Source organism: Trachemys scripta, chromosome 8 (genome assembly GCF_013100865.1).
Source record: "Trachemys scripta elegans isolate TJP31775 chromosome 8, CAS_Tse_1.0, whole genome shotgun sequence".
NCBI lineage: Eukaryota > Metazoa > Chordata > Testudines > Emydidae > Trachemys > Trachemys scripta.
In genome coordinates, this window is record NC_048305.1 from 5914510 (window position 1) to 5932718 (window position 18209).

The 18209-nt window shown below is 50.1% G+C and overlaps 1 protein-coding gene across 1 annotated transcript; it reads left to right on the plus strand.

The window, feature by feature from the left end:
* The first annotated feature begins 2055 nt into the window (after window positions 1–2055).
* LOC117881704 (melatonin receptor type 1A-like) lies at window positions 2056–8627 on the plus strand. The gene is made up of 2 exons (XM_034779285.1): window positions 2056–2480; window positions 5856–8627. Exons 1-2 carry the CDS (start codon window positions 2297–2299, stop codon window positions 6638–6640), a joined length of 969 nt encoding a protein of 322 aa, XP_034635176.1. The 5' UTR covers window positions 2056–2296; the 3' UTR covers window positions 6641–8627.
* The last annotated feature ends 9582 nt before the right edge of the window (window positions 8628–18209 follow it).

An 18209-nucleotide genomic window follows, 5' to 3' on the forward strand; every position in this document is an offset into this window, starting at 1 on the left:
CGGTAGCGCTCGGGCAGCCCTTTTCGCTTGGCTGGGAGGGAGGAGGAAGAGGAATGCGGGGCGCTCAGGGGAGGGGGCGGAGTTGGGGCAGGGCCGGGGCCAGGGCCCGTGGAGCGTCCTCTTTTTAAAAACCTTTAATATGGTAACCCTACTTCCAGTCCTATGATTCTATGAAAACTGAGCCCTGGATGGCAAAGTCTGTCACTCAAACTAAAACCCGCTGCCCTCAAACTAACACTCAGCGCTTTGTGCCTAGTGAAGGAAGGAAGGTCACGCCTCTGCTCACCCCTTCTGAGTGCTACTCCTGCTGGAAGAGCACAGAGGCCAAACCGACATGGGGAGGGGACACTCAGGAAAGTGGAGGCAAATCAACTACAACTGATGTGAAGGCAACGCACATGAATTAAGGCCCCTTAAACCCAGGGGGGATGTTTTCAGTTCACTGTAACGTAACTCTCCAGTTGGCAAGGCCACTTCACTCCCGAAAACATCTGCACTGGGGGGCAACGGTGAGCCGTGAGGCCTTTCGCCCGGCATGCAATGCTACACTCCATGAGGCGAGCCCTTGCCCATACGTTGCATGCCAGTCATGCTGTGTGGAGGAGGCCATGTTGTCCTAGAAAATGGCGTCCTAAGGCACACGTCTGGGGGCTGGAGGGATCATCCTGCAGGCACAGCCGGTCCTGGGGCCATGTGTTGCATACGCAAACAGCACGCCAGTGCTGGGGGGGAGCGGGTTAACCAATGTGCATCGACCTCACACCGTGGGTTGATTTCCCCTAACTTTCCTGAGCATCCCCCTGTAGATGAGCCCCGAGACCAAGTGGCTCTACAGCTGCCACCCCTTCCCCCCCAGGGCAGCAGCATGCCATGACCACACCGTCCTCTCCAGGCATCCCAGCCTGGCGCCTGTAGGGTGGAGAACATTGGCGCAGGGCGGCTGGGTGCTGCTTTGGCAGTTTGCTCTGTGATGTTTGCCTTGGCCTCCCTCTGGCTGGAAGAGCAGAGCGAGAGAGACACTCGTGGGAGATCAGACTGGGAATCCTGGCGCTGGGCTTCCCACAGCAATGCTGGGACTGGTACCAAGTGGCCAAAACAGAGGCAGAACTGAGGTCCCACTTCAGACATTGTTCACGGTGGCTCCTTTGCTAGTGGGCTCATTGTACCGGGTCGGACAGGGGGCATAGCTAGCCTCGCTGTAAGGGGCTGAGTGACTGTGACCAGCGGCCTGCAGGGCTCCTTGCCTTCCCCTCGCACCACAGGGACCCGTTCCCCACCTGCGCGCATCCAGAGCTTGGATAAAACTGGTGTGAACAGCCGCGGGGCTCCGTGCGCCGCTGCTCTCCGCCCCGGGCAGGGAGGAGTTACCAGCCCCTAACCAGGAGCGAGCAGCGCACCCGGGGCAGGTTAGCCTATAAATGCGCGAAGGAGACGGCTGCGGTGCGGAGGCTGCGCCTCGGAAGGTGCTTCACGGGGACTGGGAGACACGGGGCTCTCCTGGCCCAGAGCCGCAGGTCAGGGGGGCTGGGAGAGGGGATGGAGGGGCCAAGGGCAGAGAGGAGAACGTGACCAAGCGTCGCTGCAGGAGACGGGGGACTGGAAGGAGCAGGGCAGCGGCAGGGCTCCGCCAGCCGGGGCCCCGGGGGAAGCGTGGCGCACGGCTCCGCGGGGGTGTCCGGTTCTGCCGCAGGCTGCAAAGTTTGCCCCCACCAACGGGAACTTTTCCGAGGAGCGCACGGGAGAGCGCGGAGCGCCGGCTGCCGAGGATCCCAGGGACGGGGCTGAATGGAGCCGAAGGGATGAACGAGGTGGGAAGAGCATCAGTGGGGCTGGAGAGGTGCCCGGAGCCCGGCGCTTGGCACCCAGAGCGCGGCACCGGGAAGGGAGCGCCCCCAGCAAGGGGCTGGCGGCGCTGAGCTGGGAGCTCCTCCGGGCTCCTAGCGCTGCCTGCGGGAGCGGGACTTCCACAACTAGAGACACTCGACGCGTGTGGGGAGCGGGCCCCCGTCCGCCCCCCCAGGCACGGTGCTTTTAGATCCGCCGGGGAATCCCACCTCCCCGCAGGGCCTGCGGACAGGGACAAAGGCGAGACCCTGCCACGCCGGACGCCGGAGCAAGCCACACTTCCAAGGAACTTCTCCAGGAGCGGCCCATGCGCCTCTCCTGGTGCTTTGAGAGGGGCACTGACCCTTGCCTTGGTTGAGCCCTGACCTCTTGGCTCAGGGCCACTGGAAATGCTAGTCCTGACTGGCTGAGGACTCTGCGCCGCCCTGAGAGGCAGGTTAGATGACCGAGGATGGAGGAGGAAGGTTCTCGGCTGAAGAACCTGTCTGCTGGCTTGGGAAGGGAGGATGGTCTCTACCCCACCTGGGTGGTGATCACGCTGGCTGTCATCCTCATCATCACCATCACTGTGGACATCCTGGGCAACCTCCTGGTGATTGTCTCAGTCTTCAAGAACAAGAACCTGAGAAAAGCAGGTAATGGCCTTGCTGGGGGTGGAGGGGGGGTTCACTCTCCAGGCTCCCAGGAGCAGCTCTGCCTCCCTCCGCAGGGCCCAGGAGCAGTAAGCCAGCCTCCTGCCCCGCTAGTGCAGTGACATGCCCGTGCTAGCAGAATCCACCTTTGTGTCTGTGTGTCCATCCGCATGCGTGCGTGTCTGTCTGTCCGTCCATCTCGGTATGTAAACTTCTCCCACCCAGCACAGCTGGGATTCAAGGCAAATTTCGAGTAGGTGCGGAGTGCCTGGAGTTGGAAAGGCTAGTAAAGCAGGCTACCAAAGCTTAGAGGGGAAAATTCTGTTGGCCATACTGACCCGCGCTTCCATGCCTGAGATACATTGCACCCGTTGGCTTACAATCTCAACCAGATCTGCGGCCCAGTGACTAGTGATTTTGCCTGCTCAACTTGGGACATCCTAAAAAAGGGCCCGATTTTTCAGAGGGTGGGTACTCAGTGCTCAGCCGGGGCACCCCAAAAACTGAAACACCCCAAATCACTCATCACTTCTGAAAATCTTGACTCAGATTCCACCAGCTGGCTTCAGGGCTCATCAACACCCTCTCCGGGGGAATTCTGGCCTAGTTCCTTGTGGGATTTAGATTCTTCTTAGGTCAATTAAGGGGTTTGGAGGACCTAAAGCTCCCCCCTCCTAGCCTGTCTGGTGATCTTGTAAGTGCATGGGTAGAATGGGACACAAAATGAATGGTAAGAATTGTTCCAGCCTTCGCACAGGAGAAAACAGCTCTTTTCCATTTGCACAGCCTGATTCGAGCAGCAGCTAGTGTTCAGCTGGCATTTAATAAATCGGGGGGGTGGGTTTTTGTCCATCTTCATGCACTAAAAAAGTTACCAGTAACTCTCCGGGTTAGGTTGTTTCTGCTGCAACGAAGTGGAGAATTTTGCTGACCTCACGCTCTGCTTGCAAGCCCCACATAGGTAGAAAGTTTTCTGTCTTCCCTTGCCTATAATAAACCCAGGTTACAAGCCAAGGTCTTGGTCCGTAATAATTAGCCTCCATCTCTGGAAAAGCCCTTCAGTCACTTCATGTAACAATACTTTGTCCTTCTGCAGCATTGGATCCCGAAGCATTTTACACTAAATCTGACTCTCAGCGCCACTAGGAAATTATTTTAAGGGGGGAAACTGAGGCAGAAAGCTGGAGGCTTATATTGTCAAGGATGTCTAACTGGAGACAAATTGGGTCTGATTTTCAGTGGGGCCGAGTGTCCAAGAATCCCAAGTGACTTCAGTGGGAGCCAGGCAAATCCCATGCCTCTTAAAAGCAGGCTGTCTTTCTCCCCAGAATTCAGTGACTCAAAGTCAGCATACCTTCGAAAGCTCCGGTCTAAAAGACAAAGCCAGGAATGGAATCCAGGCATCCTGACAGCTAGTCCTGTTCAGTAACTGCTAGACACTGCATTTCTAGTCGTCACCTCCTTATCTTTTAATGGGTTCTCTCCCTTGCCGTGCAGGGACAATGCAATCCTTAGGACATCACAGTCTTTGCAATGGGAGCGGGAACAATGTTATGTATGCTCCAATATGACTGGACTTCGCTGGCATGACTAGGTATACAAGCGTGGAGGGCTCTCACGCCTGGCAGAAGTAGGTCCGTGATGGCCAGGGTTGGGTTCCAGGCTGTGTCCGGGGTTTGATCCCCTGCATCCCAGTATTCTGACTTTACTGCCAGGAAAAGGCAGGAGGGGCTGGGAGAGCAAACAAATAACTTCGATAGGTGTGTGTGCACCTGCATGTCCCTTACCGGGGGGGCACCTAACCGCTGCTTCATTTATGCTACCTAGACTGTCTCTGGCTAACCAAATTCGAAGTCAGTGGCTGGGGATAGCCCGGGTGCGACTGATGCAATCTAACGCCAGGATCAATCCAATCCTACAGAGCCGAGAAATGTCAAAGGCCGTTGAAAAGCACAAAGCCAGAACCAAATCGGTCATCACAGTAGGACTGACTTTAACAGGGGTCCCCAGTGTCAAAATCCAGAGCCCATTCCAAGCACCTGAGTATAATCAACTCCCCTGTGCATGGAGAGGCCAATTCCACATCCCTGCTGGAGCAGAGCCGTGGCGAGGGCAACGTAATACAGCCAGCTTGAATGGCCCCATTGCATTAAACTGAGTGGTTACCATCTGCTTTGGCTTCAGCTGCAAGCGCCACCCAGGAGAACACGTCTCCGTTGTATTGTCTCCCGGGAGAGCAGTGATTTAAACCCCTCGCCTGCTCTTTTCTTTTATTGCAAGCAGTAGAGGGGTCAGGTCGGGTACAGAATATTGCAAGCTCTCTGCCTCTTCCATCACACGGTTCCATCTGACAGGTGTCCTGCAGCCGAGACATTGTATTCTCCATGCCTTTCACCTACCACCGAATTCCCTACCCCACCCAGTGCCCCAGTTCCCTAGAGCTGCTCCAAAGAGAGGGAAAACCCCACCTCTCTCCTGTCACGGTGAGGAAGAAAAAAGATCCCTGCGTGAAAAGACACTGCTGCTGGCTCGGGACTAGTCCTCTTGTGGAAGAGGAGGCGCAAACAGCTCTGGGCAGCATTATCCCCTTTGGGGCTTTAATTCCCACATCAGCCCAGCAGAGAGCAAGCACACGATTGTGGACCAAAGAACTGCAAAGCACCCATTTGGCTTTCCTTGCTCAAGTGATAGAGGTGCACCTCAAATTTGGCCCAGTGGTTAGGGCCTGACACCACGGGAGACCCAGGTTCGATGCCTGGCTCCACCACAGACATTCTGTGCGATTTTGGGCCAGTCAATCACAGCCCAATTTTCAAAAGTGGGTTTCACTTTAGAAAACAAATCTAGCCACTAGCTCGTCTGTTCCTCTGCTCCCCCTCTGTACTAATAGCACTGCCCTGCCTCCCAAGGGTGTATGAGGATAATATATTAGATGGATGCTCAATGTTATTTGAATTCTGGTAGCACCTAAAGGCCATCAAGACCCCGTTGTGCTAGGTGCTGTACAAAATGAATAAAACAGACAGTGTCTGCCCCAGGGAGCTAAAAATCTAAGATTGTGACAAGATGCAACAAGGGGATAAACAGACAAATGGGTGGGGGTACAAGGTAGCGATGAAAGGAAGCAGTCGTGGTAGTTAAAGTGGTAATAAGTTACGCTACTCTGTAGACGATGCATGAGCCAGAACAGAATCCAGCTCTCAGAGCCATCTCTGCCATGCAAAGAGAAGTAAAAAGACAGTATGACAAGCAGGTGCAGTTTGAAGTAGACACAGGAAGCTGATCTGTTTAGCAAGGAGAAGGCGTTTTCCGGGCTGCTGCTGCATTCTGATCATAGGTTCTAACTGTTTGTTGTTGTTTTTTTGTTACCCTCCCCAGGCAACGCCTTTGTGGTGAGCTTGGCCATTGCAGACTTACTAGTGGCTTTTTACCCTTATCCCCTGGTCCTGATGGCTATTTTCCATGACGGCTGGGTGATGGGGTACCTCCATTGCCAGGTCAGCGGCTTCCTGATGGGCATCAGCGTTATCGGCTCCATCTTCAACATCACTGGCATCGCCATTAACCGCTACTGCTACATCTGCCACAGCCTGAAGTACGACAAGCTTTTCTCGGGCCCCAACACCGTGTGCTACGTGGGGCTGGTTTGGGCACTCACCTTGCTGGCCATCATGCCGAACCTCTTTGTGGAGTCCCTGCAGTACGACCCGCGAGTGTACTCCTGCACCTTTGCCCAGTCTGTCAGCGCCCTCTACACCATCGCCGTGGTGCTCATCCATTTCTTCCTCCCCATCACCATCGTCACCTACTGCTACCTGCGGATTTGGGTGCTGGTCATCCAGGTGCGCCGCAGGGTCAAGCCGGACACGCAGCCCAAAATCAAGTCCCACGATTTCTGGAACTTCCTGACCATGTTCATGGTCTTTGTGCTCTTCGCTGTGTGCTGGGCGCCGTTAAACTTCATCGGCTTCGCGGTGGCGGTCCAGCCCACACTGGGCTCCTTGATACCCGAGTGGCTCTTCACGGCCAGTTACTTCTTGGCCTACTTCAACAGCTGTCTGAACGCTGTGGTTTATGGGGCGATGAACCATAACTTTAGGAAAGAGTACAAGAGAATCATACTGACTGTGTTGCAACTGGCTTACAGGGCTGATGGAGACTAGCACCCATGTGCTGAGCCAGAAGGGAGGAGGTTTTACTATAGTCACACTGATCCCCTGCTCCACTTTTAAGTGAAGTGCAAAGAATGCAGCCAAAACAGCGAGAGGTCGGCAGAGGACACAGCTCCCTATATAAGCTGTCTGCAACAAGAACGGTGCAGCCCACCTTGTTCTGCAACATACTGTCCTTTTTAGAATGCAATGAGGTTTGAAAACGGCCTCTCCTCGCTTAACTGCCCTGGCATAGTCTCCCCCAGCTGGAACCAGCTAGGGCCAAGTGATTCCTAGCAAATGTATTCAGTGAACTATCCACAAACATCTCAGCATTTTCTCTAATTTCTCCATGATTCGCCAGATAATTCTGTGCATCTCAAGGATCATTGTGAACAGCTAGCTGAGTGTTGGAGACCCCAAATCCAACTGGTTTCATTTGGACCCATGAAATAGTTACTGTTCCATGATTGGATGAGCACAAGTCCTAGCACTGAAGTTTCCTGTGTGAACACTCACCTCTATGACTTGGGATCTGTCTTCCCTAAGTATTCTCCAGTATTCACTGACTATTTGCACTGGCCACAAGGTTACCCCAGAGTGAAAACAGAAAGGGATGCAAACTCAGCCAAAGGGAATTCAATATTTTTATTGAATGGTGGGATTTTCCAGAAGCTCCCGAAGGAGACAGGTGCCTCTGAAAGCCCCACCTTACGTGAATATACACAAAAATTGTAGTGTTTGCTAAGTCATGTGATTCCCTTGAATGAGCTGAGGTAATGAACCCTTTCCCTTCTCCTTGGAGCCAAGGGTGAACCCTTCAGAAAGGAAAACCCATCATCAGAAAACTGAATCCACTTCAGAAGAAGACAATCATCAGTGAGACTTGACTGCTCCTCTGATGAAAAACCATCACAATGGGAAGTGGAAACCACCACAGTGAGGCTGAATCTAAAAGTCAGAAGATAATCCACAATGACGACAAGTCCTTTGGAAATGCCAGCGGCTCGAAGAGAGCATGTTACCTTTCAATGAGACCAGATCTGGAGGCTCTTGATAAGATATTTAGAACACAGGTGTGAGTACTGTTCACATGCTGAGAGGAGCTTATGGAAGCCAATTTTTCTCTTGTTTGGTATTTAATTCAAGAGATATTTTGGACTAGAGGAAAAGGAGTTGGGCTCATATCCTTAAGGTATTTAGGATTCTAACTTCCATTGATTTCAGTGAAGAATCTGGGCCTTGGTCCCCAGTGGCCCCAAAGGGCAATGGTTCGTTGGGCTTGAATTTAACAGATTGTGGGACTGAGGAGAAGGGAATAAGGAAGACAGAGCCAAGATGGTTCAACAAGTCTGACCAGCAGTAAGGAAATTATCCACTTGTCGTACTAGCATACGCAACATGTTCCAGTGTGCAATGGGGTGTGCCACCACAGAACACATTTTGCATGAGATTTTTCCTTTGATCCCTGGAGATGTTCTGATCTGGTTACTCCAGCATGTAAAGCAGAAATCTGCTTTTGTGCATGGCCATCCAGGAAGACACGAAAATATGTTTTAAATCAGTGATACTCAGTCTGAGGCTCGTGAGCCGCAAGTGGCTCTTTAATGGGTTTCCTGCGGTTCTTTCCAGCACCTGCTATTAAAACACTGTGTGACTGAATGATTAACCAGTCAGGAGGCTTTTACTATGTTATTAACCAATTGTAGTTTATAAAATAATACTACTTGGTCAGTCGTTTTGCTGTGAGAATAATAAACTAAATATTTCCCATCGCACTGTTTAAGTCTGACTATATAGTAAATGAAATAATGAATTCACACGACCTTGGCTCTTTTGGGTAATGTTGATCGCTAATTTGACTCCTGAACCACTGAAGTCTGAGTATCACTGTTTTAAATGCAAGTTTACAAGTGTGAGTATGTGTGTAATGTATTATGGGTGGGATTTTCAAATGAGCCTAAATTACTTATAAGTGTAAGTCCCATTGACTTTCAATGCAACAAAAGCACCTCTCTCTATGTATGTGTGTGTGTGTGTGTGTGTGTGTGTACACACACACACACACACACCCCTACCTTGATTAAAAACATCATCTTGTCTTCCTTGATAGGCATGAAAGAGAAAAAAAATCAAAGTTTTTTCCCCAGATGCAGTCATTGGTTTCATGAGGTTATTTTCACGTGGGTTCAAAAACCAACACAAATACCCAAGTGAAAAAGCTTTGCTATCGATTCGGTCAGATCTGATTCACCTGCACGTCACCTGTTGCTCGGGAAGAGCAAAGGGATAACTAGGCTTACAACAGGTATGAAATTGCCCATTTTGCTCTCCCTGCCCCCAAATAAAATTGATGTTTCCTGAATTGTGGTTATAGAATCTTTGTTGCAACAGCACTAGAAAGGCAGCAAGAAAGATTTAAGTCACACAGACCCCAGAATTGCTCTATGCCACCATAACTTTATGATGAAGTGGCGGGGAATGTCTTTGGGACACTAAATAGCCACCATACCATTGCCAAAAATAAATAAGTCCCTGCCACCCCCAAGCCACTATCGTACATGCCACCAAAAACCCCACAGTGTAATAATTCCCTTGTCTGATTGTGCATTAGCACTTGGACTATAGCCTCACTGCTGGGCACCTCACTGCAGAACACAGAGGCCACGCACAAGCAAGGAAACAAACCAAAGGCAGCAGTGTCAGCATGTGATCCAAGTCTGGCCAAGAGTTTTCCTTCCAGGCTGTTTTGACAGGTGCTGACAGAACATTTATGCTTTCACAGCAGTCTCTGCTTTCCATAGAAAATTTTGACATATCATGAAAAATGCAAAAAGATTTTGGTTGAAAACCAAAACTTAACAGGTTTTGAGTTTTTTTGACCAAAGGAAAAAATGTCCAAATTTCCCACAACCCCGCTCCCTGAAAAATACCCTTTTCTCTGACTAGTTCTAATCGGCTCCATTAGAAACACCTGGGGGCAACAGAAACGTTACCTTGTGCGACAGATTCCTAGGGAGTCTGTGAGCTCACACAGACACAGCCATTCACTTCTTGGTCGGGACACCGGTTTGACGGAGCTCCGGAGATTACTGTGCCTTCCATTTAGCACAGAAACCTCTAATTTGTGCTAAAAAATAACAACGTCCCTGCACTTTATTTCAGCTGGCTTTGAGTGCTTTGTTCCACGGTTCCTCAGACCCTGATGGGAAGGCTCCGACAAGCCACAGGGAGAATGAACAATGCTAATCTTTTATTCATACCGACCCTTTCAGCCGGGAGGATCCCAAAGCACTGTAAAAACTGATCCATGAACGATGCATAGGGATCGCTTCATCTGTCACTGAAACGCAGCCACCTGTAACAGTGCACAGCAGCGCTACCCAGAGATGTGGGGCACGAGATAAAAGAGAATACTGTGGCTGAGGAATATAATTCCAGAAATTGAGCTGGCTAGGACAATCCAAAGAGCATTATGGGATCTCTAATAGACTCATAGACTTTAAGGTCAGAAGGGATCATTCCGATCATCTAGTCTGACCTCCTGCACAATGCAGGCCACAGAATCTCACCCACCCAAATCCCTAACCTATGCCTGAGTTATTGAAGTCCTCAAATCGTGGTTTAAAGACCTCAAGGTGCAGAGAATCCTCCAGCAAGTGACTCGTGCCCCACGCTGCAGAGGGGGCGAAAAACCTCCAGGGCCTCTGCCAATCTGCCCTGGAGGAAAATTCCTTCCCAACCCCAAATATGGCGATCAGCTAAACCCTGAGCATGTGGGCAAGACTCCCCAGCCAGCACCCAGGAAAGAATTCTCTGTAGTAACTCAGATCCCACCCTCTCTAGTGTCCCATCACAGGCCATTGGGAATATTTACCTGCTAATAATCAAAGATCAATTAATTGCCCAAATCAGGCTATCCCATCATACCATCCCCTCCATAAACTTATCAAGCTTAGTCTTGAAGCCAGATATGTCTTTTGCCCCCACTGCTCCCCTTGGAAAGCTGTTCCAGAACGTCACTCCTCTAATGATCCCCAGTCACTCAGGCCATCAGGTTTACATCTCATTCTAGTTAACGGGGTTGAAGAAACGCTATCAGCTTCAGTGGTGTTACACCAGGGATAAGTTTGCCCCCCACATCTCCAGTAACTTTGTATTTTCACTTACCCCAGCACTGAAGAGTTTCCAATGGGTTCTGTCTGAAGTGTAAAAATCCCATCAGTAATGGAGCAATGAACAGCCTGCCTGTCCCCACGTTTAACATACACATGCCCAATCATCGCATCAGTGCTTTTCTCTAAGAAAGGTCCTTGGCTTCCACATGCCCCAGCAACGTGTTTAAAATAGAAGGGGCACATTCGGCCAGGCCACTGGACTCTGGGCGTAGCGAAGAATGTTTGGGGTACTTGCTCCACAGCATTGGATGGTTTGGTTAGCAGCTGCTGAAATCTGCTGTCAATCCACTGCTAAAGCCAAATTCCGGAATGAGTTCCTAGCAGCACACTCCATGATGACACAACCGAGAGCCGTGTTGATCTGGCCTGGTTACCAGATGCTGGAGGTGCTGCCATGTGGTGTGCCTGGCTGGTGGTCAGGATAGAAATAAGAAATTGAGCAGGTGAACTCAGGGGCATTGGAACAATTTGTACGGTGGGGGTGCTGAGAGCCATTGAACCAAACTGTAAACCCTGAATATAATAGAAACCACTTCAAGCCCGGGGGTGCGGCAGCACCCCCAGCACCCCTAGTTCCAGCACCTATGGGTGAACTAATGTTACAGGGAGTGACTTGCTCAAAGCAAGGCTAGTGACGGATTCAGAAAAGCACTTTCCTGAGGATCAGGTTAGTTGTCCAGAATCCCAGTCACTGCCCTGGAGTCTGGTTGGTATTTTAGCTGTTTACGTAAATCAAAGAGACATTTATGATATAAAATCAATCTGAGTCATCTTCGTGTCTCGATGCTAGATCCTTCCTGGTTCATCCCTGTGGTGCTGCCAGACTGAGATACCAAAATATATCTATCACCAGAGAAGAAACAGGCAGTCCCACCACTGGTCCTCTGCATCTCCCACTATTCACAGGTTGAGAACCCAGCCCCAGGCACAATGTTCTAGTGTCACAGATCATCCTCTTATCTTTCTACATTACTCCCAGTGGTGGCTGGAGTCCAAAGCCAGGGATGGGGATGGGGGTTGCATCCCATCGTGACAGAAACCTCTGAGGCTGGTTGGTGCTCAAACGTAGTCGCTCTCACAACGTGCAGTTAAAAAGCAAAACAGACTCGCTTAATTGATTTTATTTTTACCCAGCATTTTTTGTTTGGATTATATTAGCGCCCAGAGGCGCTCTCCCTGTCCGATAGACTGAAGAGTGACCACACACTCAGACACAAAATCAATCCACCAAACAATATAATTTCTGACCAACTAAACAAACAATCAATCAACCAATGGTGGACCCCACCCCCTCCAATGAAACAGTTGTGACTCCACCAAATTAAAAACCATTTCTCACCCCCCACCCCATAGTCATGTCTGTCATCCTCACAAATACCACTGCCCAAACCTGTCCCACATAACCTTCCCCACAAAATCACTTCGGCTACCTTCCCACAAACTCCCCCCAAACAAAAAGCCCTTAACACCCCCCACCCACACATGAAATCATTTCTGAGTAAAGGCCTAAATTGCTGACCAGCAAAACAGCTGTGCCTCCAACACACACCAAGTGAAATCCCGGCTGATCCCCCACAATAAAACCACTTACAACCCACAGCATGAAACCGTTCCTTACCCACCACATCAACCCAGCTGCAATTCCGCCCCCACCCCACACATAAACCCACTTCTGGTCCACCCCCAAAAAAGCAGCAATTCCCCCAAACAGCAAAGGAGATCCAGTCTGAGCTAACCCCATTGCAGCTCCCTGCCTGCCTCCTGAAGCTGCTTTCTCAACCCACTAGACCACAAAAGGAAAACACCCCCTGAGAAAAGACTGTTCAATCCCCTTCCTCAAGCCCTGAACACCAAGGCCCCCCACTGAGCCAGGAGGACCCTCTGTGGACTATAAACCCCGTGCTGGGCAGAAGAGCCCTCCTCCATGGGCCAAAAGCATCCCTCAGAGGCCCCACTTCCTACCTGGTTCACTTGCCTGGCATCTACCAGTTCAAAGGGTAGTACTGGCAGACTCCTCCACCTGGTGCTCTCCCATTCAGCTCCAGCAAGGGGCGGGATGGCGCTCTGCCTTGAGTCTGCTCAGACGCCTCGCTGCAAATCCTTTGCCCCAGAGGGGTAGAAGAAAGCAGCCTGGGAGCCTGCTCTGACCTCAGCCCTGCTCCATGTTTTCAGCGGCGGGAGGAGCTCTCTCAGGGGCTGGAAATCACCTGCCCTACCCAGCCTGAGCTCCATAGGGCAGCTCCTCCCTCCCACGCCCCCCATCCACCGTGACCCAGAATGCACTGGGAAAAGGCATTGAGCAGAAAGTGTGTTTCTGAAGAAGCCAAAAGTGGGGCTGAGCCCCTTAGACCCTCATTCCTGGCTGCCCCGGGGTCCTCTGCACTCGGTGACAGCGGCCAAGCATGCCAGGGTGTTCTGTGGGCTTCCGTGGGCAAGTCACTCGCTGACAACTGGGGCGCATAGGCCTCGTGCATTAGTATCATTCTGGTGCAGCTGCCCGCTCTCCTTCCCCACCTTCATGCCAGCATAAGGAAGGAAGAGTCTCTGTGACAGGCACCAGGTACAGGCAGGGTCAAATTCAGCAAAGGCCAAAGGTCAGAGAAATAAGGAAGGCTGCAGCAAACCCAGCCCCTCACCCATAAGGGGCTCTGCTTGAGGTCAAGGGGGAAGGAGACTGACTGTTCTGGGGAGAACGGTCTCCTGTAATTCCAGGCTGCAATCAGATGGGGAGTTAACAGAGCTGGGAACTGTCCCAGAGGGACTTAGCCCAGTGGCAGCACCACTCCTCTGAGGAGAAGGAGCAGAGGTAGAGACAGATAGGATTTAACAGGCACTGTTCTACAGGTGCACACCCACTGATGCAGCGTAAGAGACACACACACCCGCTTCGGGAGAGAGCAGGCTCTGGTTCTCAAAGGAGTCGGCACTCATCCACAGAGAATACCTGATCGTGGTTGATCTCTTTAAAAAAATGCTCCCCCCTGTCATTGCTAATATGCTGACACCCCAGAAATGGGATTGTAATGAGTTTTATTGCCATTTGCCAACTCCAAACAGCGGTGGCTGGCTGCCCTGTGAATTCCAAATGGCAAATAATAGTTAGTAAAATGCGAAGATCAATTTCCAGCCTTTTATGACAGTCCACGTTCAAGAGTGTCTGAAGTGCTTTGGAAAATTCAAATTAAAACGTAATGCCGCACTTGGGGATGGTGATAGAAGGAGACACATGTTCTATTAATATATCCAACAGGCTCACTCACAGCCTTGAATTGTGAAGTGCAGTGTCACGAACCGCAGGGAGGCCACATCGCCTCAGAGGTGATGTCACAATTAGGACTCTGACCTTCTTAAGAATTAAAAGTCAAGCTGCAACAAAACTCTACTTTACAGCCCTCAAAGTGGCTAGAAAGAGAAGACATAAGACCAAGATTTCCAACCGTGGATCAGACTTTAGTCACTGTTTGATGTCAGATGCTTAGAAAGAGACTACAATCTGTAGTGCATTGGGCAGATTATTGTATAATAGTGTAAAAAAAATCCTTAATGCCCATGCTCTAGCAATGAGGGGAGTTATTGCCTGAGTGTATTCTGTAGGTGTCTTTAAAAGAATTATTAAAGCTTGTGAAATAAAACTGACATCGCAAGCCATTGGAGAGAGGGCAAAGGCCCAAGGGGATAGATAGTCTGTGAAAGGGTCAAATTGGTAACAACTATGATCTGTAATAAAATTCCTTATTGAAGCTCAGGGAGATACAGTGAAATAGAACCCAACTGCGGGGATGGTTTCCTCTTTCGAGACGCTCTGATCTTCAACTAATGAAGTCTTTGGAATTGTTATCATGGGATAACATAATGGTGGAGTTTTCTTTGGAGCTGAAAGAGATCCCTGTGTTTGCAGCTGGCTGGGACATTCCATTTTTGGGTCATGTGGAGGGGGCTGATTGACTAAAACCAATGGGGGGATAGCTCAGTGGTTTGAACCTTGGCCTGCTAAACCCAGGGTTGTGAGTTCAATCCTTTGAGGGGGCCATTTACAGATCTGGGGCAAAAATCTGTCTGGGGGTTGGACTAGATGGCCTCCTGAGGTCCCTTCCAACCCTGATATTCTATTTTATGATGATCTCCAGCCCTGAATACCTCACTGCAGTGTGAGAGCTCAGTTTAGTCAGATGTCTATTCCAGCCCTTCAGCATAGTCAGGAACTCAGTCCAGCCTGGATACTTAGCACAACTTAGGACCTTGCTCCAGTTCTGGGAGCCCATTCCAGTTTCAGAAGCTTAATGTGAGTTAAGAGCTCAGCCTAGACTAAGACCTACAGCTGCTAGATTTTAGCTAAGGGTTTCAATTAAAAGTCTTCCCACCTTAAGGTTGGGGGATTTATTTCTTAAGAAACTGCTAGTGGAATATTGTGAATGAAATGAACAGATTTGGTGGGCTCTGATATTAGAAATTCTTTATTTTCTAATGGTCCCCCTGGCTTTTTTCCTTGGCCCACAGCACATATGCAGTGACTAGTGTAAGGGTTGCCAGGTACGCGGTTTTCAATCGGAACACCTGGTCAAAAAGGGACTCTCCCCGGCCCGGTGAAAATGAGCAAGTGAGTGAGGGTGGGGGAGAGCGAGCGACAGAGGGAGGGGAGATGGAATGAATGGGGCAGGGCCTTGGAGAAGGGCAGAGCAAGGGTATTTGGTTTTGTGCAATTAGAAAGTTGGCAACCCATTGCATGGGGGGGGGGGGGAATCAACTCTCCTTAAACTTTCAATAAAGCACGTAGCGGTAACGAACAGAATGAAGCAAGCTCAACTGATCAACTTCAGTGCATGCTGAGGACACCCAACACTTCAAATGAAAGGGCCCTTAAATTAGTAAAATCAGATAGAGTTAGAAGTGCTCTAGTACTGGTAAGTTGGCCCTGAAGAAAATGAGATGTATTAATTTGCAGTCAGTCTGAACCCGGCTCGGCCTAGGGTAGCACCAGCTTTACTAAATGCATGCTCAAACTACAAACTAGTGGGAGAGAAGGACGTGTAATTGAAATCTACTGGTGAGAGCAATGGACATACTGAATACCAGTGGACTGGTTCTCAACCCACAGCCCAGTTAGCACACAGCTGGACCACAGCTGTGTGCTAAAAACATTCATAATTTGCTGCTGCCATCTGTCAGGGGGCAGGGCTGGCAGTGGAGGAGAGCGTGCCAGACAGCCCTGCTGGAATGCTCCTGCCAGCAGTGGGCCCCGGCAGGGTGCAGGAGAGAGAGGCTCTGGGGAAGTTTGGGGGGGGACAGACAGTAGGAAGTGGGGGATTTGGTGAGGGTGCTGGGCAGCGTAGGTGCAGACACTAGGGCTGTGGGGACGTGCTCCAGCACCCCCAGGTTTTACATGGGGCTCCATTCCTGGCCCCACACCTGGGGTCCTGGCTGCTAGCCCCGCTCTATGGAGGGGTCTCTGGGCATTGGGGTTTGTGGGGGGATTTAGCGGGGGGGGGTTACCAGGCATAGGGAGTCAGGGGCGGTGCGGCACATGGTGCGGGTCTCCCCCGAGAAGGGGCAGCCTGGCGGTGTAGGGCTGGGCGGGCCAGTAGTTCTCAACCTGCGGCCCACAATGGTAAATAGGTTGAGAAACACTGCTGTATCCACTTCATGCCGGGGGCTGGCTTCAAACTGATTATTTGGCTCATGTAAACATTGAAGACTTATAATCTCCACATTAATACTGAGCTTCTTCAAGAGGGTAGCATCTTTGTCTTGCTCCTGTGAGTGGCACACAGGACAAGTGACTAGTGGACTCTCCTCCCTCCCAATGCAGAATTCACTCTGCTGAACTTGGAGATTATCCCTCCCCATTTCCCAAAACTGACCCCGCTCTATTCATGAACTCCATCAGCTGACTGAAGACATAATCCTCCAAATGCCAGGTTCCCTGAGCGCAGTGTGCAAGGAGGTTCCCTCTTCTCCCACTACCCAAACAGCTGCTGAAGAATGGTGCCACCCACAGAATGGATTGATTTGCAAAAGGCACAAAGGGCAGTTAGGTGCCACTTTGGTCCTGTTCCTGGGGTCATACATTCCCAATGCTCAGGCCTTCCATCCATTATGGACAATTTCTTGTGCTTGGTAGCCAAGCATCCTTCAAACCCAGAGACTAATTTCTTTAGAGTTGATTTTCCAAATGGCCCTGATAATGACATACAGCAGCAAGATGAATTATTCAGCAGTATCTGAAGAGAATTCAAGTTCCAGCCTTGTTGCTGTACTTTCCAAATGAGTAACTATCAAAGAGTGCAGGTGAATTTCATATCACACTGTTGGGTGGATCAGGTACAACTCTGCATCCAGGTGGCCAGACAGACAGACTCATCTATACAGGAGGTGGATCTACAGACCTTTCCTGATTACACTGATACGTTCTGAAAACCCTAGCTCCATCTGCAGTTTAGAAAGAAAACACCCTGTCCGTACTGTAGAAAGGTTGATATGTCCCATACTTAGAGCCCCGCACATCTGCAGCTATCTGCTTTATATTCGCAGACCAGGTTTCAGATGGCGGATGGATGCGGATACGAATTTTGCATCCACATAGGGCTCTACCCAAACTTGTCTCCCTCACTGATGGGGAGAACAAATTAATTTCAGTTGATAAGTCACAACCCTTGGAACCACAAGCTTGACCTGCTAATTGAAGATCAAACTTTTGCTTCTGCTTTGCACACTGGGACTAGAAGTAAAGATTCTGTAACAAGCATTTAGGCAGCAATTATGTTGATCATACAGGAGGCGAATAGAACACAGCTGGCTTTCCTGCAATCCCAGTAGGAAAACATTTTGACCAACACTAGACAGTGAAAGGAACAAACCCAGGTCCTTCCACCCAGATGCAGGATTAAGGCATCATTTTAGTCCCTGTTCTTACAAGTAGGTTATAAAGTGAGGTGATGGTCAGAACTTATTACAGGAGAAACAGAAAACGTAAAACTGAATACTAGTAAGTTGGACCGTTTACTAGAGAGAAAAAAATCATTTTATGGTGCCGGCACAAGAGGAGAAGCCAGGACACCCAAGTCCTATTCACAGCTCTGCTGCAATTTCCTACATGACCTTGAGCAAATCACTTAGTTCTCCCTGCCTCGGTTTTCCCCACCTGTAAAATGGGGATATATGAATTAACTGGCAAGTTAGTTCATTGGTGTTTGGAAGGGGAAGCACTACACAAGTGCAAAATCAATTCACTGGGTGTACCATGCTGTTTATCGGGTGCTTGAATACACTGGGAAGCGACATTGCGGAGTTACAGTAACGGTGTTAAACACAGCTTAGCATTCAGTGTTCACAACTTGCTGACACAAATGACAGTCCTTGTCCTTGCTTGCAATTCCCCAGCATAGACAAGTCCCTTGGAAGAAATT